General features: G+C 38.3%; 1 protein-coding gene across 5 annotated transcripts in view; it reads left to right on the top strand.

Annotated features, from left to right (window-relative positions):
* ZNF652 (zinc finger protein 652) overlaps window positions 1-23543 on the top strand; it is a 70353-nt gene that overhangs the window by 31886 nt on the left and 14924 nt on the right. For 4 of the 5 annotated variants that reach the window (XM_064271190.1, XM_064271189.1, XM_064271192.1 and 1 more), the window contains exons 2-5: window positions 17032-18189; window positions 20577-20724; window positions 21066-21181; window positions 21631-21775. In XM_064271190.1, the coding sequence (XP_064127260.1) occupies window positions 17287-18189; window positions 20577-20724; window positions 21066-21181; window positions 21631-21775 (1312 nt within the window). In that variant the 5' untranslated portion in view covers window positions 17032-17286. Of the gene's footprint in view, window positions 1-4709; window positions 5168-17031; window positions 18190-20576; window positions 20725-21065; window positions 21182-21630; window positions 21776-23543 lie in introns of those variants that run through there. The other variant, XM_064271191.1, reaches the window with a different exon arrangement.

Genomic DNA, 23543 nt, shown 5'->3' with positions numbered 1-23543 from the left:
CCAGAAGTTATTTTACTGAATGCAGTTAATGAATGCAGTCGTCCATTTTTAAAATGGCTAACTGTGTGGTACATTGGCGATTATGAATAATGTTGCCATGAACATTTGTGTACAAGTTTTTGTATGAACATATATTTTTGGTTCTCAGGTGTATACCTAGGCATGAAATTGCTGGATCATATGGTAACTCTGTTTAACTTTTTGAGGACCCCTAAACTGTTTTCTACAGTAGCAGTACCTATCCACATTCCTACCAGCATTCCCACCAGCAGTGTATGAGACTTCCAATTTTTTCCACATCCTTGACAACATTTGTTATTTTCTGATAATAGCCACCCTACCGAGTGTGAAGTAGTATCTCACTGTGGTTTTTATTTGCATTTCACTAATAACTAATGATGTTGAGCATGTGTTTATCGGCAGTTTATGTATCTTCTTTGGAGAAATGTCTATTCAAATCCTTTGCCCATTTTTAAGTTGGGTTATTTGTCTTTTTTATTGTTGAGTTGTAAGCATTCTTTATATATTCTGGATGATAGACCCTTATAAGATGTATGGTATACAATTTTTTTTTCTAATTCTGTGGATTGTCTCTTCATTTTCTTGATAGTGTCCTTTGTCTCCCAAAAGTTTATTTTGATGAAGTTCAATTTACCTATTTTTTTTTCCTTTGGTTGCTTTTGGCCTATTTAATTTTAACTCTCTTTCTTTAGCCATTCTTTCCTTTCCCTTCATTTTCACTACCTCATGTTCATTATGTAAAAATGTATGCAACAAACTCTAAAATTACCTATTTCTGTGATCTACACCCTCCATAATTTATAACTTCTTTAAGAAAAATCTTCTCAAATAGGAAGGGGAAGGGAGCTAGGGCAGAAAGTCCCCTAAAACAAAACAAAACAAAAAAAACCCATTGCCATAGAGTTGATTCCGACTGGTGCTGGAAATTTTACCTTTGTTATAGATTAAATCCTCCTAACAGCACTTTGAGATGAAGATACCATTATTCTCATTTTACAGGGAAACAGACTGAGTCTGAGAGAGATTAACTGGCTTGTCCAAGGCTATACACCTGACTAAGTAGCACACTGGGGTTTCCTACTAAGATTTCTGTGGCTCTACAATGCTTCCTCCCTGAAACTAGAGCAGGCAGTGTCTAGGCCACATACCAACCTTTCAGTTCATAGTTACAAACTTAATCTCCTCCTTTTATTCTACAATTAATGATGTTACTCATATACTGTTCTTTCACCCTGTTAATCCGTTTATGGCCATAGATATACAGGAGAATTGAGAGAGAAAGGGATAAGAAGAGAAAGAAAGGAGGTAGAGAAACATTTAATTCACAAACCTAATCTAAATATACATCACAAATAAGGAAAAGTAAAATCTGCTGTATGTCAGAGTTCTTAGCCTGGGGTCTTTGGACCTTTAGGGGATCCATGGCTGGTTTTCTGGAAATGGACAAACCCCTTGAAATTGCATGTAAATTTTTGTATGTTCATTTTTCTGGGGTAGAGGATTTGTAATTTTCAAAAGAATCTCATAAGTCCGTATCTCAGATGTTTAAGAGCAGTTTAGGAGAGGATTATATAGGCTATGGGAAGGAAAAGGCAGGTTGTATGTTAGCAATTTGTCTCTTTCCGTTGGCCATGTTTTGGGTATGTTGTGGTTTGGGTTAAACCTTTCCATCTGGTTTCAGATATTTTTGTTTTAGACTATTTCTTTATACCTGTTGGCCTAAGACTAATTCAGTTAAGCTTTTTTTTCCAAAGTTCATTTTCAAAGTGTCAAAATTTCTTTGTTAATGAGAAGCTAACAGTCCTTTGTTTTTTCATAGATAAATGTATAAATTAAATTCCAATATTTCCTGATGTTGTTCACACATCTAAAATATTTATGATTTCCTTTTTTGGGGGGTGTTAAAATATAGGAATGTATTAAGGGCATTTCCCAGAGCTATTTTCGTTTTCCAAATGAATGTTTAATTCAAGTTGACAAGTACATAGGCCTTTCTTAATGGGTTGCATTATAGGTAGTCACCATGTGTACATACATGCCTGCCAAAAATATTTCAGTTCTTAACCTGGGGTGTCACCTTCACAAGTTTAAGAAAAGGAAGATTCACAAGGCCTTTTAAGTCTCTGATTTTTCCTAATAAAGCTAATAAGCAGGATATCAGTAAATACTGATCAAAATACTTACATAGTTAGCCAGTTTGAAAATGGACTAAAAAACCCTTTGCCGTTGAGTTGATTCCAACTCTAGGACAGAGTAGAACTGCCCATAGGGTTTCCAAGACTGTACATCTTTACAGAAGCAGATTGCCACATCTTTCTCCAGGGGAGTGGCTGGTGGGTTCCAACCACCGACCATTCTATTAGCAACTGAGTGCTTTAACTACTGCGCCACCAGGGCTTATCTGAAAATGGACTACTGCATTAAATAATTGCATTCAGTGAAACAACCTTTGGTCAAGACTAGACTGAGACTTTCCAAAATTGTATATCTTGTGGGTGTGTTCTTATAGTTGTTTTTAAGGGCACTAAATTTTATTTGGGTCTTTATGTAGCCGGGACTTTACTTGTCAGGTTTAACCAAAAAGATCACAGTAACACACAAAAAACTTCTTACCTTTTTTTTTTTTTTTAAATTTTTATTGAGCTTCAAGTGAATGTTCACAAATCAAGTCAGTCTGTCGCATATAAGTTTATATACATCTTACTCCATACTCCCACTTGCTTTCCCCCTAATGAGTCAGCTCTTCCAGTCTCTCCTTTCGTGACAATTTTGCCAGCTTCCAACCCTCTCTACCCTCCCATCCCCCCTCCAGACAGGAGATGCCAACACAATCTCAAGTGTCCACCTGATACAAGTAGCTCACTCTTCATCAGCATCTCTCTCCTACCCACTGTCCAGTCCCTTCCATGTCTGATGAGTTGTCTTCGGGAATGGTTCCTGTCCTGGGCCAACAGAAGGTTTGGGGACCATGACCGCTGGGATTCCTCTGGTCTCAGTCAGACCATTAAGTATGGTCTTTTTGTGAGAATTTGGAGTCTGCATCCCACTGATCTCCTGCTCCCTCTGGGGTTCTCTGTTGTGCTCCCTGTCAGGGCAGTCATCGGTTGTGGCTAGGCACCATCTAGTTCTTCTGGTCTCAGGATGATGTAGGTCTCTGGTTCATGTGGCCCTTTCTGTCTCTTGGGCTCATAGTTATCGTGTGACCTTGGTGTTCTTCATTCTTCTTTGATCCAGGTGGGTTGAGAGCAATTGATGCATCTTAGATGGCAGCTTGTTAGCATTTAAGACCCCAGACGCCACATTTCAAAGTGGGATGCAGAATGTTTTCATAATAGAATTATTTTGCCAATTGACTCAGAAGTCCCCTTAAACCATAGTCCCCAAACGCCCTCCTTTGCTCCGCTGACCTTTGAAGCCTTCAGTTTATCCCAGAAACTTCTTTGCTTTTGGTCCAGTCCAGTTGAGCTGACCTTCCATGTATTGAGTATTGTCCTTCCCTTCACCTAAGTAGTTCTTATCTACTAACTAATCAGTAAAAAACCCTTTCCCACCCTCCCTCCCTCCCTCTCTCGTAACCACAAAAGTATGTGTTCTTCTCAGTTTATACTATTTCTCAAGATCTTACAATAGTGGTCTTATACAATATTTGTCCTTTTGCCTCTAATTTTGCTCAACATAATGCCTTCCAGGTTCCTCCACGTTATGAAATGTTTCACAGATTCGTCACTGTTCTTTATCGATGCGTAGTATTCCATTGTGTGAATATACCACAATTATTTAACCATTCATCCGTTGATGGACACCTTGGTTGCTTCCAGCTTTTTGCTGTTGTAAACAGAGCTGCAATAAACATGGGTGTGCATATATCTGTTCATGCGAAGGCTCTTATTTCTCTAGGGTATATTCCGAGGAGTGGGATTTCTGGGTAACTTCTTACCTTTTAAAAATAGCTCCTTTGTTTAAATTGGAACCGTCCTGGAGTAGTGGTTAACAGCTCAGGTGCTCATCAAAAGGTTGGCAGTTGCCACTGCTTAGAAACCCTACGGGGCAGTTCTGCTCTGTCTTGTAGTGTCACTGTGAGTCGAAATTGACTCAATGGGAATGGGTTTTTGTTTTTTTTGTTTTGTTTTTTGTTTAAATTATATTCTCCTGTCTTCAGAGGACATTTATGACCTGAATTGAATAGTGAAAAAGTGTTTTGAATATATGTTGTGATCATCTAAGTTCAACGGTGTAGCCTACTTAGTATATGATTTCTCCTTTGGCCCTAGGGTGGTTACTGGTGAAAGTTAAGGTTGCTTGAGCTGACTGTGTGATGAGTAATGCGCATTAGTTTTTATTGTCTTATATGGAAACACACAGACTGTTGATGCTTGAAGGTAATTAGGACCTGGGAGGAGTACCTCTCTTCTGCCCTCTTCCACTAGCTGCACTTGCATATTATGGAGGAAGCACAGTGGCATGCTCATTTAAATGCCTGTGTAAAAAGCTAAGTGACATTTAGTTTTCTGAAAGCTTTGTCTAAAACTGAAGATGACGGCGTTTCTCAGTTTCCATTTTTTACAGAGAATGGATTAGATGGACCGCTTAAAAATAATTGATATATTAAATTTTTTTATTAAATGAGATTGCATTAAAATTAGTTCTGTTTTAACTGTGTAAAGTATAAGCATCTGAGGAAACTTTATAATGCTTATCCAAAATTTGTGCAGTGATATATATGTTTATGTATCATTTGCGGTTTTGTTTGTTGTAAAGTTGACTCCTACAAGTTGGTGTTGATAACCTTTCTAGTGCTCTCCAAGCCAATTTTGTGAAATTGTCCTTTGGAGATGAAGGACATTTGTAAGTATGCTGCTGATCCTGTGAAATGGACCCTTTTTCACTGTAAATTTTATTTATGTAGCTTCTAGTCTAGTGTTTTTAGTCTACAAAGCAAGTTTAGTTTAGAAAATTATTTAGGTTTTATCTATTGGAAAACTTAACCGTTTTGTAAGAAGAAGATGAACTAAAACAATTTAAATTTTGGCCTCTAGTGTGTCAGAAGTGGTTACTGTGAAGCATTAACTGCAGGCGGATCAATCTGAAGTGGGAAATGTTCCTGTATGAATTAATCTAACAGGCCGGGCACCCTCGGAAGAGAAGTGTGAGTTGTGTGAATTCCACTAGCTAAAAATAAAATTTAGACCCTTGAATACTAGTCTGGTTTTATTTTTTTACTTTGTGTAGTGCAGATATTTGTTTGCTTAAGGCCTAAGTACATATTTTGAAATAATGGTGTTTACCGTTTAGCTCAATAAGAGACAGCAAGGTAAACTGGGACTAGGAGTTAGAAAACCAGAATTCTAGCCCTTGTTCCGTCGTTTACAAGCCTTGGCAGTGGGAATGATCTCAAACTGACCCTCAGCTTTAAAATAAGAATAGCCATCCAGGTCTTTTGTTGTAGGGCAATTATGCTTAAATAAGAAAATAAAAACCTATGTGGTTTTAGTCCCTGTCTTTTTCATAACCTGTTTCTTGTATGCAGCATGCCTGCTTCTCTTCTCCTTCTGTCCGACTGCTTGTCCTTCAAGACCAGCTCCGGCTTTATCTCATCTCTGAAATTCTCCTTGACACCCTCACCACCTTTTACATAGTTAATTAGCTTCTTCTCTGCATTGCCTCTGTACATTAAATTTATAGGTGTGTGTGTTTCTCTAATAAGTACTTACGCTAGTGCTTACTACTGCTATGTACTGTTTTTGTAAGTATTAACTCATTTAATCCCAGTAACAACCCTATGAGGTAGGTATTATTATTACCCGCATTTTATAGATGCAGAAAATGAGGCATAAAAAAGTTCAGAAATTTGCCCAAGCTAGTCGGTGCAGGAGCCAGATTTTTTATGCAAGCAGAGTTTGTGCTCTTAACCACTCTGCCATGCAACCTTTGGTTATTGTACTTATCACACTGTATTGTGATCACTGGTTTTCATGTCTGTCTCCCTCATTGGACCTTTCAATACCTAGATGGCTTCAGCTCCTATAATGCCTAACACATAGTAGGCACTTAATAAATGTTTAACAAACGTATGATAAATATGCTTTATGTAACTGTAAAGCATTAAATAAATGCAAATTATTATCACCACTACTATATGCATTTTGTAGACCAGAGAGTAGAGTTTACAAAGCTTTTCAGTTTTGCAGTTTCTTTTCTTGGCTCTCACTTTTCAGGCTGGCATACTAAGGCATAGATTGGTGAAATGAAGGGTTGACAGTACCAAAAATTGGGGTAAAATGAACTCTATTTATTGGTCTTATCATTTAGCCCATTTGGTCAGATATTTTTTGTTAATATTGTTTATTTTATATTAAAAAAAAAAAAAAAAAACAGGATCAGAGGGGCCTAAATGGTAACATTTGGTAAAATTACGTAGCAGTTTATGTCTTGAGTAGTTCACACCTTCGGGGTATCTCAGAAGGTATATTGAAATTTCTTACTGGTAGAGATTATTTTAAGAAAAAGACAGGACCTGGTTAGATTTCATTCATTTTAGGCAAATAGAACTTGTGGAATTAGGAAAAAAAAAAATAAAGCTTTCAGTCAGTGGGGACATGAGTTTTAAATTTCAATTGCTAGGAAGGAGAATTAAATAATTATCTCCTATAAGGAGCATATTCTTATAAAAAAGTTAAAAAATTACAATTCAGATATTTTAAATTTTGTTTTAGTCATTATCGATATGTCTTAGGATTTAGTATAAAATGGTTTGTGCTTATATATTTTTTTATTCAAATTCTTGGCATTATCTTACTTTTCTACTTCTATTTTTCTTCTACAATTTCTTCACGTATTTTAAATTATCATGCATATGTTTCAAAGATATACTTAAATATAGGCATACAATTGATTGCTGTTATATAATTTGACCCCTAAAACACAACTCTAATCGTATTAGTTCTTTCTTTAAAAACCTTCAGCGGCTCCATCTTGCCATCCATATTAACTGCAAACTCTTCAGCCCATCCTTCAGTGTAAGCCTCATATGGCAGTGATTCACCTATCTTGCCATATTTCTCTTCCGTAAGCCCTGTATTTTAGCAAAACTAAACAACTTTAACTGTCTCCTGTTCAAGAATATACCCCACCATTACCCTATTCTTATGTTCCTTCACTGCAAATAGCCTTTCCACCTTAATTTGCCAGTCTAAAACCTACCAGCCCTTCAGAGGTTTTTAAAATGTACTCTCCTTTACAAAGCTTTTTTCGATTTCCTCAACTAGATGTGGTTTCTTTTCTCTTCTAAAACTTTAGATTACTTTATACTTTTTTTGATTCATATTAAACATATAGTAGGTATTATGTAATTATTTAACCTCACAGATTTTGAGAATAGTTGCCATTTGGCAAATGTGTCACTGGCATATTTTCCTAATGAGAAAGAAAATACTTCTGTAAAAGTAGCAAAGCTTTGAATAAAGTATCAGACCATCCCTATCATAGATACACAAATGTCGTCCTACCCATTCTTCCCAGTAGATAAATTTTTGGAAGAACTTTGCCAGTACACCTTTATCTTTTTCTCCCTGTTCCTTTCATTTTCTTCGTAGTTTTAGTTTTAGCATAATCTTCTTACATAGTTGTGTGCTTTAGAAAGCACTGCATCCAATGGGTCAAGGATCTGGTCGTGCCTGGGTAGTTTGAGCTTTGGAGGAAGGTCGGTGGAATTGGTTCTGAAGGAAGTAGAATAAGCAGAGGTAGCAGCAGATTAATATACCTCACAAGGTTGCCCCTTCAACTTGAAAAGACTAGTCACAAGTAGAATCTTTTTAAAGTATTCTGTGCAGAGGAGGCTTAGCTACATATTTTAATAGAAAAAAACTGTTGAATTTTCAAAAATTAACTTTTGCAACTTTTCAGGGAACAAAATTGTTTTTCTCTTAAAATTAAGTTTAAATAAACGTGCTTAAAAATTTATTTTGTAGTCTACCTGGAAGAGCAAGCTCTACTTTACTATCTATAAGGTTGTATTTTCTAATTTTTTCTTAAAATTTATTTTCTTTGTAGCAGCTTGTCAAGCTTTTAGAGTGCCAGGACTGCTTGCTTCTTAATGCGTCTACCCCCAGACTACACATCACATTTGTCTTCAAGCTGTCTGGAATAATGTGTTCATTAATTATAGTAAGACACTAAGGGATGACCCAGTTTATTTTACAAAAGAGTAGAAAATAATCTTTTAAGAATAGATGAACTTGTATTTTTTTAATACTATATAGAGAGATGAATTTAAACAGCCCTGGTGGTGTAGTGGTTAAGAGCTTGGCTGCTAACCAAAAGGTCAGCAGTTTGAATCTACCAGCTGCTACTTGGAAACCCTATGGGTCCATCCTACTCTGTCTTATAGGGTCGCTATGAGTCGGAATATACTCAAGAACAACAGGTTTTCGTTTGTTTGTTTGTTTGTTTAAATGCTGGTGAAGACTATTTCTTATTCTACTTTCAGGTCCTTAGAGCTCAGTGTCTTATAAAAAACTAAATTAAGGTGATTAATAATAAGTAAGTTGGAACTGAGGATAAACACAAAGGGTGAAATAATGGAAAATGGAAAGTCCTAATTTCCCTAATGTGTTTTTAGTTTTGTAAAGGTTACCCTATTATGCCCTTAGAAGATATTTAAGTTTTCTGGAAAGAGAATAAAGGAAGATTATCACCAAAACTGTGACTAGGAAAAAGGTGCCAAAATCAAATGAAGAAAGTAAAATATGGGCAGAAAGCCCATGTGTGTTCCAGTGTGAACAATTAGACTTCACCTTCTATTGTGACGGTGTGATTTATTGATGTTTTTGTGAGTTTTCATGATTTGAATAGTGGTGAGGTGTCGCTTTCAGGTTCATGTGGGAATGTGTTTGTGTGCTTATCATTTAAAACAGAATGAGGCATTTTAAATAGAATTTTTAAAAGTTGGTATAGTCTTATGTTCTAATTTATTAAGATAGCAGATTCCCCTGTGAATCCAGCCCTTTGTCTTTCTGATCTTTAACTTTTCACTTAAGAACTTTATTGGCTCTGCTGTTAGTCTAAAACTAAGACAGTTACTATAAGTGGGTTTAGTTGACAGGTAGTACTTTACATTGGCTAGGTTATGCTTTGGTAACAAACTACCCCCCCTTCTAGGTGGCTTAAAACAATGAAATATTTGTCTCTCACACTACATGGCCATGATAGATCATCAGGGGTCTCTGCTGTTACCATCATCACTCAGTGACCCAGCCTGATGGAATAGCTATCTTCTTGTACATCATCAGTCACCACGGTAAGAGAGAAGACATCTGGAGAGTCTTTCATTGCAATTAAATACTGTAGCTCAGAAGTGACTCACAGTACTTAACGTTTACAACATGATGACCAGTATTAAACATGTGGCCCCATGCAGCTACAAGAAAGTACAGTACTCCTGTGCCAGAAAGATAGATGAAAAGATTTGATAAAAACACTGTCATCTACCACAGTTTGTCATTTTGGTCATCAGATTCAGTCTACTGTCTCTCACAGGCAAAATATACTCACTTCCTCCCGAAGGTAGAGAAACCCACTGTCCTATTCAATCATGGCATAAAGCTCAAAGTCCAGGACCTCTGACTGATGGTACTTGGTGGTCTTTTCACGAGGAGGTGGTGTATAGTGATCTGTACACTAGATCCAGATGTTATTCCTCTCGATCTGGAGACCTATGAAAGAAATTAGCAAATGATCTCTTGCCCCTACGTAGTGTACAATAGTGAATAGCAACAGATAATAGAAATAAACACTCCCATTTGAAAGGGGGCAGAATAGGAGACATATAGCAGTCGAGACTGTAGCAAATTCTGAACTCCCTCTGAACAGTCACAGAGCGGACCCTCCCCCTTGGGGGTGGAGAATGTTCTTGAATATTCCCGATTTTGCTCCTCAGGATTAGCTCTCTTGTCCATTCCGCCCCCCATCCCCATGGTCCTTAGTTTCATCCTTCTGGATGTTCTTCTCCTCCCCCCTCCCCATTATCTTCCTTGGCCATGTCCAAAATGGATAATAGGGAATATGTCCTTCTTAGGGAATGAACAGCTGTTTTATCCTACTTCCTGCCATAGATGCTTGGGAACCCAAAGATCATTTTAAGTCTTGAACAGTTAGTCTTTTTTAACCCAAGCTGGTGGCTCTTTTGGCTGTCCAACTCTCAAAAACTTGGTTGACTTTTTATATATTCGACTCCAGTCAGCAACATGTGCCCTAGCCACATCCACAGTTGTTTTATAACCGTATTTAGATTTGCTGTAAAGCTGTGCTTTATTGGCAATGTACTTCTTCCTTGGTTTTGAGTACAGGTATTTCTGCTGTCATGTCACATACGCCTTCCTGAAAAGCTTTACATTCTGCAAAATCGTGCACTAATACAACAGGGCATGTAGCAAAAATAGGGTTGGGGCAGACCACTCCGAATCTGTGGAGCACTGTGTCTAGTGCACTAGTTAAAAACAATTAGCAATTCTAATAACACAATAGCTTGTTAAATCCCCACTGGCATTTGTACCCAGTGTCAGTCGCACTTTCACAGGTTCCTGGCCTCTTGTTTGCTCCTGAGATGTGGGGCCTTGAAGGCATTCACTTCTAACAGAGACCAGTTTCATCAAAATTAAAAATTTGATCTATGGTGTAGGCTTCAACAATCAAAAAGCCTTTTTTTTTTTTTTTTTTTAAACACGGGAAAAAACACGCTGTCACTTCACCAGATATTTTATAAAGTAGAAAGTGTAGTGGTTGATGAAGTCACTGAGCCAGCCACTGTTTGCATTAAAGGAAGGTACAGAAGTAAGATATTTAGCTTTTTTCTTAAGGTCTTCATATTTTGCTGAGGTTTTCTTTCTAATTATGAGAAAGCTTGCTTCTCATCACTTTAAACGTTAACTTGCTGGGAAAAATCCCATATGAGGCAACATGACTTCTGCGTTATATTGACATCATTTTCCTATTTACTAATAGCATTTGATCTAAATCACATTAGACAAATATGCTTAAAAGGAAAACTGTGCTAAGAGACTACTTTGATGAAAGAGCCTCAACTTAGTCTCCTTTTAGAAAATCTTTTTGGAAAAGGTAGTACCTTAATCAGTTAGGTTTTATTAATGGTTGTGGAGGCCAAATCTTTGGTTTGATCCTTGCTTCAAGACTGAATTCTAATCAGCCTTTGTAGCTCAAAGACCTTCTCAGTTTTACATCCAGTACTTGCCTCTTGTAACCCTATAAATCTCTGACTTTCTGGACTCCTTCTATTCCTGATTGTAAACTGATCAATAGTTTTCCGAATTCATCCTTTTCATGTCATAATTTGTCAAATACAGTCAACAGTGACCGACACATTTTCTTAACATTCAACACTTGCGGTAAAGGTACAAGCTCTTGAGATATATTAGCTGCCTTCTGAGACAGTACAGGTGATGGTGTCACCAATTATTTCACCGCTGCGTAATGTGAATTGCAGTCCTTTTAGCCTCTAATAGCTGCTTCCTTGTCTCCCTCCACCCAACTCCTAAGCCTTTGCAGTGTATTTTGAGTTTTTTTGATAAGGCAGCACCTCATTCCTGGGTTTCACCCGTATTAGCCAGGATAGACCAGATTTTGCTGCAGCAGTAAACAACTCACAATCTAAGTGTCTTAAAAAACAACCACCACCAAAGTTTCATTTTGTAATCACACCATGTGTGTGTAACCTATAGGTCATCATAGTCACTCAGGAACCCAGGGTGATAGCAGCCATCACCTTCAAGATTGCTGGTCCCTGTGCCAGGGAGAAAAGAGGTTTATTGTTGTTAGGTGTCGCCGAGTCAGCTCCTACTCATAGTGACCCTGCGTACGACAGAATGAAACACTGCCTGGTCCTGCACCATCCTCACAGTTGTTGTTATGCTTGAGCCCATTGTTGTAGCCCATGTGTTAATCCATTTCATTTAAGATCTTCCTCTTTTTTGATGACCCTCTACTTTAACAAACATGATGTTCTTCTCCAGGGACTGGTCCCTCCTGATAACATGTCCAAAGTACCTGAGACAAAATTTTGCCATCCTGGCTTCTAAGGAGCATTTTGGCTGTACTTCTAAGACAGATTCGTTCATTCTTTTCGCAGGCCATGGTATATTCAATATTCTTTGCCAACACCATAATTCAAAGTCATCAATTCTTCGCTGGTGTTCCGTATTCATTGTACAACTTTCACATGGATATGAGATGATTGAAAATACTATGACTTGGGTTGGGCCCGCCTTGGTCCTCGAAGTGACATCTTTGCTTGTTAACATTTTGAAGCAGCCTCTTGCAGCCCCTTTGCCCAATGCAATACATCGTTTGATTTCTTGACTACTGCTTCCATGGGCATTGATTGTGGATCCAAGTAAAATAAAATCCTTGACGACTTCAGTATTTTCTGTTTATCATGATGTTGCTTATTGGTCCAGTTGTGAGGATTTTTGCTTTCTTTATGTTGAAGTATAATCCATACTGAAGGCTGTAGTCTTTGATCTTCATTACTAAGTGCTTCAAGTTCTCTTCTCTTTGAGCAGGCCAGGTTGTGTCGTTTGCATATTGCGGGTTGTCACTGAGTTTTCCTCCAATCCTGATGCCACGTTTTTCTTCATATAGTCTAACTTCTTGGATTATTTGCTCAGCATACAGATTGAATAAGTATGGTCAAAGGATACAACCCTGACGCACACCTTCCCTGATGGTATCCCCTTGTTCTGTTCTAACGACTGCCTCTTGGTCAATGTACAGGTTCTTCGTGAGCACAATTAAGTGTTCAGAAAGTGCCGTTCTTCTCAATGGTATCCATAATTTATTATGATCCACACAGTCGAATGCCTTTGCATAGTCGATAAAACACAGGTAAACATCTTTCTGGTGTTCTCTGCTTTAACCCAAGTTCTACCTGGCTGTAGCAGTGATACCCCTCATTCCATGGCCTCTTCTGAATACGGCTCAACTTCTGACAGTTCCTTGTCGATGTGCTGCCTCATCCACTTTTGAATGATTTCAGCAAAATTTTGCTTGCCTGCAATACTAATGATACTGTTCGATAATTTCCGTGTGCTGTTGGATCACTTTTCTTTGGAATGGGCACAAATGTGGATCTCTTCCAATCGGTTGGCCAGGTAGGTAGCTGCCTTCCAGATTTCTTGGCATAGATGAGTTAGCACCTCCATTACTGCATCTGTTTGTTGAAATGTATTCTGTCAATTCCTAGAACCTTGTTTTTACAAGTGCCTTCAGTGCAGCTTCTTCCTTCAGTACCATCAGCTCTTGATCATGTACCACCTCCTGAAATGGCTGAATGTCAACCAGTGCTTTTTGGTCCAGTGACTGTACATATTCCTTCCATCTTCTTTTGATGCTTCCTCCGTCATTCAATATTTTGCCCATAGAATCCTTCAATATGGCAACTCAAGGCTTGAATTTTTTCTTCAGTTCTTTCAGCTTGAGAAATGCCAAGCATGTTTTTCCAACTCCAGGTCTCTGTACATTTCATTATAATACTTTATGTTGTCTTCTCAAGCTGCCCTTTGAAATCTTCTGTTCAGCTCAAAAAAGGTCTGGAGCATCTCATATTGATTAATAAATGCCCTGATCTTCCACTTGTCACTTCTCTTAATGCTCCAGCCAGAAGTAGTCACAGGGTCCCACCTAACTACGGGGGAAGGGTGGGATTCAAAAGTACAGTTCCACTATGTGCCTACAAGGCAGAAAGCCAGAAATATTTGGGAACTCATTGATGACTGCCATGAAGGATTTCCCTGTAAACCCAGCCCTTTATTTTTTTTTTCCTTTGTCTTTCTGATTTTTGTTTAACTCCTAGCTTTTGCTAGTTAATTGAATTTTACTGTCTCACCTCTCCTGCTTAATTTGAGACAATTAATGTAAGTTTATTTAACAGTGCTTGTAATAATTTACATTATTTTCATGGGTCAAAAGTTTTTAGCACATGCAAAATAAAGTTAACTAGGATTTTCCTATTTAACTAGATATGAAACTATTTGAATGATGCAAAAAGGTAAGTGGTTCCAGGAATAATTGAGTTTAAATTATTCTGGAATGTTTGTCAGAGCAGAAATAGAAAAATTGTGAGCTTTGGAGTCAGGTATGCCTCAGGTCAAACATTGCCTCTATCATTTAATAGATAGGTGATCTTAGACAAATTATTTAGCCTCTCTGAGCCATAATTTCCTCCTTTACAAATACAAAAGAGTATAGAGATATCTATTCAGATGTCAAGGAAAACTTGTTGACATTTATTTTCAGTCCTTTCCGAAATTCCAGTAAAATGAAAATAAAATAATTTTTAAACAGAATAAATTCATCAAGAACAAAGGAAATGGGGGGGGGAACAATAGCAAAGGAATGATAGAATTATCAGCTGCGAGCTATACATAGTCATAATAATGTAAGCAATAAGTACTGATTTAACAAAAAGTGTGATACAGCTATACTGGGAGGTTAGGAGAGTTAGGAGCAGTATGGTTAGAAAACTATAGTGGAAGACAAGAAATAATATCAAATATTCCAAAAAAGTCAAGAAATAGAAATGTAATCATGTTATTTGGAAATATGGAAGCAAATATCTGGGAATGTGGGGGACAGCTAAAATAGATGGACATTATTGCCTCTAGAGTATGAGACTCAGAGGGGATAGAGGACAGAGGATTGTTGTTGTTATAAACCTAGCAGTATATTTGACTTTTAAGACATATTTATTTAGTGGATTACTTCAATCAAAATTTTTTTAAAAAGTGAGTTAAAAAACCTGCTCTACTTTTTTTACTATGCAATGGTAAAGGACAATGATGACTCTGCAAAACATCTTACAACATGGGTGAATCTAGAGGGCATTATGCTGAGTGAAATAAGTCAGTCACAAAAGGACAAATACTACTTGAGACTAGTGTTATAAAGACTCAAGAAAAGGTTTACACACAGAAAAAAACCAACTTTGATAGCTACAAGGCAGAGGAGGGGTGGGGAAGGGAAATCACTACCTAGATAGTAGACAAGTATTGACTTTGGTGAAAGGAAAGACAACACACAGTATAGAGGAAGTCAGCACAATCTGATCAAGGCAAAGTCATAGAAGTTTCCTGGACATATTCAGACACCTTGAGGGACTGAGTTACAGGAGCCAAGGGCTGGGGACTATAGTCTCGGAGGACATGTAGGTCAGTTGGCATAACATAGTTCGTAAAGAAGATATTCTACATCGTACTTTGGTGAGTAGCGTCTGGGGTCTTAAAAGTTGTGAACAGCGGCGTAAGATACGTCTACTGGCCCCATCCCTTCCAGAGCAAAGGAGAATGAAGAAAACGAAAGACACAAGGAATGTATTAGTCCAGAGGACTAATGGACCACGTGAACCCCAGCCTCCACCGGCCTGAGCCTCATAAGAACTAGGGTGGTGCCCAGCTACCATGACTGACTACTCTTGACGGGTATCACAGTAGAGGGTGGTGAGAGAAAAATGTAGAACAAAATTCAAATTCACCAAAAAAAAAAAAAAAGACGGGACTTACTGATCTGACAGAGACTGGAGGAACTCCTGAGACTATGGCCCTCAGACACCCTGCTAACTCTGAACCGAAGCCACTCCCGAAGTCCACCTTTCAGCCAAAGGTTAGGCCTATAAAACAAACAGTAACACATATGAGGAATGTGCTTCTTAGTTCAGTCAAGTATACGAGACCAAATGGACAACACCTGCCCAAAATCAAAGACGAGAAGGCAGGAAGGGACAGGAAAACTGGATGAATGGTCACAGTGTACCCAGGGTGGAAGGGGGCGGGGAGTGCTGACACATTACAAGGGTTGCAACCAATGTCACAAAACAATTTGTGTATAAATTTTTGAATGAGAAACTAATTTGCTGTGTAAACTTTTACCTAAAGCGCAGTAAAATTTAAGAAAACTCTACTCTAATGTTTTGTGGTAGGCATTATATAAAGATAATGAATAATAAACACTTATACAGTACCTGGCATAGCAGGCATTCAGTAAATATTAGCTTCCTTCCGTTTGTCATCTAGACAGGGTATGCGCTCGCAGTAATATTCAGATGACTCAGAGGTTAGGTGGTTGGCGAAACAGCAGTGTGAAATATGTCACAAAGCAAATTATGTACCTGTCTAATCTTTTTTTTTTCATGGATGGTTTTATTTTTCTTGGAACCATATCAACTTGATGGTTACTATTTCTTAGAATTTCAGCTTATATGCAACTGACAAATCACCCAGTTTTTTGAGTATATCTAGTGAGCTATGTATAGAACAAATTTTAAAATACTTAGCAACTTGGAACTTACCCAAGTAAACCTGAAAACAATAATGTCTATTGCTAGATTATAAATTTTTTAAAGCCAGGGACATTTTCCCTCTCTTCTATAATTATGGCAATTAGCTGCTTTATTTCTTTGATCCAAAGTGCCTAGCCCACTATACCTTTGTTCTCTCTCTTTCACTGTGGTGGATGGCTGTGATTAATATTGAAAAGAAAGTCACACAGCATAAAGCCTTTGTGTGTTTTGTGCAGGACTCATATTTGTTGTATAATTGGACTGTAAACTCCTTGTGGACAGAGACCATATATTCAGCCGTATCAATATATTTCATAGCATCTAGTCTAATGAATGTTATGTGATGGTACATACTCATTTATTTATCAAATATTTACTGAACAGCTACTCTGTGCTAGGCACTGTTCTAAGCTCTGAGGATACCTTCATGAACTAGACAAATGTGACTCTTGCTGTTATAGGATTTACATTCTAATAGAAAGTATTTGTTGATTTCATGTAACCCAGTAAAATAATGGCCAATACTGAGCCATTTTAGCAGTACAAAGCATTGTACATAAAGTTTAATTAATTTTGAGCTATGCCTGCTGTATGATTTAACTACGTTCTGTAAGAAGGAAATAGTGGTATCTGATTTTTGTTTTTCCTCTTTGCTTTTTTGTTTGTAGATAAGATGCTCCAAGCCATTTGCAGCTCTCTTCAGAAGAAAAATCGCTAGTGCTCTGCTCTTGCCATAATACCAAACCTTTTTGACTTATGCTTTGGTGCTGTAACACTGGAAGAATTGCGCACAGATTCCAGGAAGATCTTTTTCATTTGAGTGATTCTTTATGGATGGAAAAAGATTGGAGTCTTAATAGTTACCCTGTTTTATTGCTATTTCTCTGTAGTCTGAACTGCTTAATAAATTGGGCCACTTACCAATGAGCCACGTGACCAGTTCTTGTCAAGAGCTGGTTGAAAATTGTGCTGTGCATGTAGCAGGGATGGCACAAGAAGATAGTCGTCGTGGTCAAGTGTCATCTACCTTTTATCATGGTGCCAACCAAGAACTCGACCTGTCCACCAAAGTGTACAAAAGGGAATCAGGAAGTCCTTATTCTGTGTTAGTGGACACCAAGATGAGCAAACCACATCTCCACGAAACAGAGGAACAGCCATATTTCAGGGAGACAAGATCAGTGTCCAGCGTGCATGCTGTTAAAGAAGACCAGGAGAATTCTGATGACACAGAAGAGGAGGAGGATGAAGAAGTCTCTTACAAAAGGGAGCAGATCATAGTGGAGGTAAACCTTAATAATCAAACATTAAATGTATCTAAAGGGGAAAAGGGTGTCTCTTCTCAGTCCAAAGAGACTCCTGTTCTTAAGACAAGCAGTGAGGATGAAGAGGAAGAGAGTGAGGAAGATGCCACAGATGACAGCAGTGACTATGGAGAGAACGAAAGGCAGAAGAAAAAGGAGAAGATAGTGGAGAAAGTCAGCGTTGCACAAAGGAGAAGGAGGAGAGCTGCCTCTGTTGCTGCAGCTACCACTTCCCCTACTCCCAGAACTACAAGAGGTCGTAGGAAGAGTGTAGAGCCACCTAAGCGTAAGAAGCGGGCCACAAAGGAGCCCAAAGCACCAGTGCAGAAAGCTAAGTGTGAAGAGAAAGAGACTCTGACCTGTGAGAAGTGCCCCAGGGTGTTTAATACTCGCTGGTACCTGGAGAAGCACATGAACGTTACTCACAGGCGCATGCAGATCTGTGATAAATGTGGCAAGAAGTTTGTCCTGGAAAGTGAGCTGTCCCTTCACCAGCAAACAGACTGTGAAAAAAATATTCAGGTAGGTTTCCTCACCGAGAGGGCAAACTTTCCAGGATAGAACCTGGCTGTTCAGACTCACCTGGTATCTGCCCAAGAGAATAAATACAGTAGAGGCTGAAGGGACAGATTTCACACAGTGCATTTTTTCACAAGCTCCTGCTTTGGTCTTTTTCAAAACTGAGTCTTACTGTCTTATTTTAAAAACATTAAATTTAACTGACACTGGACTAGTGGGAACCCAGGTCCGTTGGAAGGGGAATCTGTTATAGGTGATTAACCAGGAGGTAAAGTCAACACCTCTGTGCACTGAGAGTCGCTGTTTTAGGACTCTTTTAGGACACATAATATAATTCACTCTGGCATCTTCTCTGTCAAGGTTGGGGGAGATTGAATAAGGGTCAGGAGTAGAGAAAGGTCCCTTTCAAGGTTTAAAAGGATGCCAGATTCTAGTACATCTGATGGGGACAAAAACTGTAATGACTCAGATCGGTGGAAATGGAAGATCTCCAGGAGTGAGTTTGCTTTTACCAGTGGAGAGATGACAGCACTAAATTTGTCAAGAGGCTGAGCCCATGGGAAAGTGCAAACTTTAAACAAGGCTAAGCTGCTTGAAAATGCTGCCCACCTGGCAGTAGGGTTGCATAAAGCTACAGTACAGCACATTAACAGTTACAAAACATGGTACTCAAACCATGCTGGTGTCTTGAAAGGACTGTATGGTTGTAGGTTAAGAGGTACGCTAACTGTGCTATATTGAGCGGATTGCAACTATATTGTGTTTGTACTCGTGAATGTATATTAATGACATTTATAAAAGGTAAGTATATTAATGTCTCCCTAAGCTATATAAAAGAAATACTTTGTGCTATTTTAATCTAAACTTCTTTAAAAAGGTGAGATTGTTTGGTTTGTTTTTTGGTGTGCTTCTAGTATTTGTAAGTTTTACTTTTCCTCTATTGCTTTTAATCAACAACTGGGATCATTGCTTTACTTTAAAGAGACTTTTAAAAAATATAAATTCCATTTGTTAAAAATTCACTGCTTTTTATTTCATCATTTGTGACTTGATCTCTGACACGTTGGGTAAGTAAAAGAAGACTGAGTTTTGTTCGTATCCTGCAGCAACCTCCCGTGCCCTCGCCAGCTGCACAGGAGTGGAACGCAGTGCTGCACCCTAGGGGTCAAACTTAGGTTCCATAAGGGTTCATTGTTGAAAAGGCATTCTTGATCTGTATAGCTTCCTACTTAAATTTGCTTTATTAAGTTACAGAAGAGAGTTAATAAATCCTTTGTCTTTACTATTTCTCACTGTAATACATTGAAACTTGTGTTTAGACTTTGTGGATTCTGATAACTGAACTTTCTTCACATTCTTAAAGAATGTGGTGCTTTACTTCTGCCTAGAGATCCTAATAGCCTTGACGACCTGGTAAGAAGTAAAAATGAAAACCCTTCCCTACAAAATGGCTTACGGGCGTAGTCTGGCCTCCCCTAGAGCAATATCCAACCTAAGGCTTACGCCTCGAATCCTTCCCAGGGTTTCTTATTTCCTGAAGTGACAGTGATGTTCGGGGATCTTTATTTTCAGGGAATACTAACTTGTTCCCTTTGGTACCCCAGAGTCTGATGACTACCAAAAACTTTCTGGTATTGTTTTGCTTTAACTAGAAGTATTTTGTTTTGATACACTTTATACCTGGATATTCCAGGCTATTAATGATACAAGGAACTAGGCAGAGTTGCGTGTGTTTCCTGTAGATGCATGGAAGAGAGATCTGGAACTGGGCTATAAGGGAAGGAGAGAGCAGAACTAACAGTTTAGAGGTTACATTAAATTCTGCCAGAGAGGAATTTAATAGAATAAATTAAATTTGGGAAAATACAGTAAAATCTCAATTACCTGTGCTACTATATATTCTCTGAGGTACAAAAACCCCTACAGGCCTATAATCATTGATACAGATTTTATTAAATTTTCTTTTTGTACTAATTTAACATTAGTTTATGTTCTCTACTAAACACCTACTAACTGCATTGAAACCCATGTATATAGGAGGAAGCTGCTTTTAGTAATCCATGTATTAAAAAGAGTGAAGGTTCTTTTAATAGGTACAATAGAAACTTGATAATAGTCAACCCTTTGATATTAGTGGAACTTTCTGTTTCTTCTTGTCTTAGTTTTTGTTATTGTTTTCATACTCCCAAAGTGTCTCTGAAAGGTGCATCTTGGAAAATAGAACATACAGATGTTGGTGTTGGAATCTGGACTCTGTGGAAGAATAGCATTTGTCTGGGCTCTGGCTTTGTGCCATGAATCAAAAGCACACCCATTCCATCTGCCAGTAGGCAGGTATGGCTTTCTGCAAGCCCCTATAAGTAAAGATTATTTCTGTTTATCCTGCTCAGTGTGTTTCCTGTAACAAATCGTTCAAGAAACTCTGGTCCCTTCATGAACATATCAAGATCGTCCATGGATATGCAGAAAAGAAATTTTCCTGTGAAATTTGTGAGAAGAAGTTCTATACTATGGCTCATGTGAGGAAACACATGGTTGGTAAGTTTTTTCTGCTGCTTTTCTCTCACATCTATAATTCCCTCTTGTTATTTGGCATGCTTTTTCTGCTACAGATTAGGCAGGATATGAGAAAACTGCCTTATATTAATCAGTTTTGACTTGTTGAAACTAAATGCAACATGTCTTCAGTAAGCATCACCAAATTGGACAGTGTAGTTTTCCACACCCAGGTTTCTTTTCAACGTTGTTATTTATTTTTCTTTCAGAACACTACTATTAAAGCCTCACAAATTAGGGTATAGAAAATTAAAATGGCATAATTGCTTTACAGTAGGACATTTATCTTTTGGTGGACTTATAAAGTGCACTCTGTGTTGCAGCACACACAAAAGACATGCCATTTACATGTGAAACCTGTGGAAAATCATTCAAGCGCAGTATGTCACTCAAGGTGCACTCCTTGCAGCATTCTGGAGAGAAGCCCTTCAGATGCGAGGTAAGGAATGTGCCTGGGAGCGTTTGTGTATATGGTGAGGCAGTGAGAGAGGGGTGTTCTGTAGTACAGGGTACAAGACTGCTTTTCCACAAAACCTTCAGCCGTGGGCTCTGAGCTTTGTGTATTATTTCACTGGTAGGTAGAGAGATATCCTTTTTAATGTTGTTAACTCTCTTAGGTTAGGTTACATTTGGGAACATGAGACACAGTGAGTTATTTTTCTTTCCTCCACTCTTCAGAGTAGTTGAGTATACCTCAGTGACAATTAGTTAAGAAAATTTCCCCTTTATTAATAACTCAACCACATAGAGATAGCAGAGCCAAATAGTCGACGCAAACGAGTTCTGTTTTGGGTATGAAAAATAAACCTAATCTCAGAGACTGTTAGGGTGGGCTCACATAAGGCTACTATGCTTGGCATTCAAAAATCTCCACTGTGTCCAATGCAGAACTGTGACGAAAGGTTTCAGTACAAGTACCAGCTACGCTCCCACATGAGCATCCACATTGGGCACAAACAGTTCATGTGCCAGTGGTGTGGCAAGGATTTCAACATGAAGCAGTACTTCGACGAACACATGAAAACACACACTGGTAAGAATTTCTTGGGAAAAGTACAGATGTGTCTCAAGCACTTGTTGATGACTAGTCCGTGGGTGTGTTTATTTAAAAATCTAAACCACAAAATTTACGTTTTAAATGAAAACTCCACTTTAAGTGAACCTGATATATAAAAATACAGATGTATATTACTGGGAAATCAGTCTTTCATGACTATTTATTTAAAAAAAAAAAAAAAGGGTTATTTATGTGTACCTTTATATAATGGCTTCTTTACCTATAATGCCTTTCTAGAATGGTTCAGGAGCTCCTGAGATTGTGTGAAAATTATTTTATGTATGTGCACGTGTTATATTTCTAAGGAAAGGGTCTCTCAGAAGGACGTGACCTTAAAGAGATGGAGGACACTGACTGCTTTAAATAGAATATTCTTAAAGTTTGGCTGGATTTGATTTACCAGAATTTACTACTTTTGAGGATGGTTAAATAATATTGTAGCCACTTTGTGTTTTTAGGGGCATAGGCTCTATAGCATGGATTTGAACCTTAATCATCTGGTTGTCCATCTTCCAAGGAACTAGCTAAAATAATAGCTCCCCTGTAAATTCTATCACTATATCTCAGTCCTAACTTGACATTTTATGATTAGCTGTGTTTGTACAAATTGAGTAGCATGGAAATGTTTCAGGTTTCTTTAAAAAAAAAAAAAAAAAATCTGATCATGGGATTCTAGGTTCTATTAGTCTGCCAGAGTAGCAGAGCTAGGAAGAACCACAAAGATTATCTTGCTTAGCCTGCTCTTCTTTTTGCTTAACTAGGGTGAGGAGACTCTGCTCAGGACTGCATCTCATTAGTTCCCATTTGTCTGCTGAAGTCCAAAGAAAAATGCCTGCCCGGAGGGCTTCTTTCCCATTCAGAGCAGAGGCCCCTCAGGGTTTTAAGGATTAGGTTAGATGAGGAGTCCTGAGAGGAGCTAAATTAGTTAAATTAAACCTCAGGAGATAATGATAATTTTGAAGCCATAACCTAAGTGGATATACCAGGATATATCAGAGTATTTAACGGATTCTCTTCTTTTAATTTGATGGTTCTTGGATAGGCTCTTAGTTCTAACTGAGTCACTTAGGGTTCAACGTCTCGTTACTCAACGGGAAACTGGGGGACTGGACAGAACATAAGTTTTTTGAAGGCAGAAATTGTGAAATTCACACACAGTGCTTGGCACACAGTAGGTGATTGGTAAATGTTTATCACGTCGTCTTAGATCTTCTCTGATGTTTGAAAGGTCGCTCTGTCTACAGTGTGGAGAATAGATTGGAGGGTACAAAGAAGAACCAAACCAGTTGTCATGGAGGCGGCTCCAACTCATAGTGACCCCAGGTCTATCAAAGTAGAACTGAGTGCCGCAGGGTTTTCAGTGGCTGATTTTTTGGAAGTAGATCACCAGGCCTTTCTTCCAGTGCACCTCTGGGTGGACTCACAGCTCCAACATTTCAGTTAGCAGCCAAGTGCATTAACCATTATACCACTCAGGGACTCCTGGAGCAAGAATTAAAAAAAAAAAAAAAAAAACCCAAACCCAGTGCCGTTGAGTCAATTCCAACTCATAGCAACCATATAGGACAGAGTAGAACTGCCCCATAGAGTTTCCAAGGAGCGCCTGGTGGATCGAACTGCCGACCCTTTGGTTAGCAGCCGTAGCTCTTAACCACAGAGATGGTAAAACCAGTCAGGTGGATATTGCAGTAATTCAGATGATCTGGTAGTAGCAGTGGGTAAAATTAAAGAGATAAGCAAGGTA

Source organism: Loxodonta africana, chromosome 18 (assembly GCF_030014295.1).
Source record: "Loxodonta africana isolate mLoxAfr1 chromosome 18, mLoxAfr1.hap2, whole genome shotgun sequence".
Taxonomy (NCBI): Eukaryota; Metazoa; Chordata; class Mammalia; order Proboscidea; family Elephantidae; genus Loxodonta; species Loxodonta africana.
The sequence above is the reverse complement of the archived record's forward strand: the minus strand, read 5'-3'. Positions and strand labels throughout refer to the sequence as shown.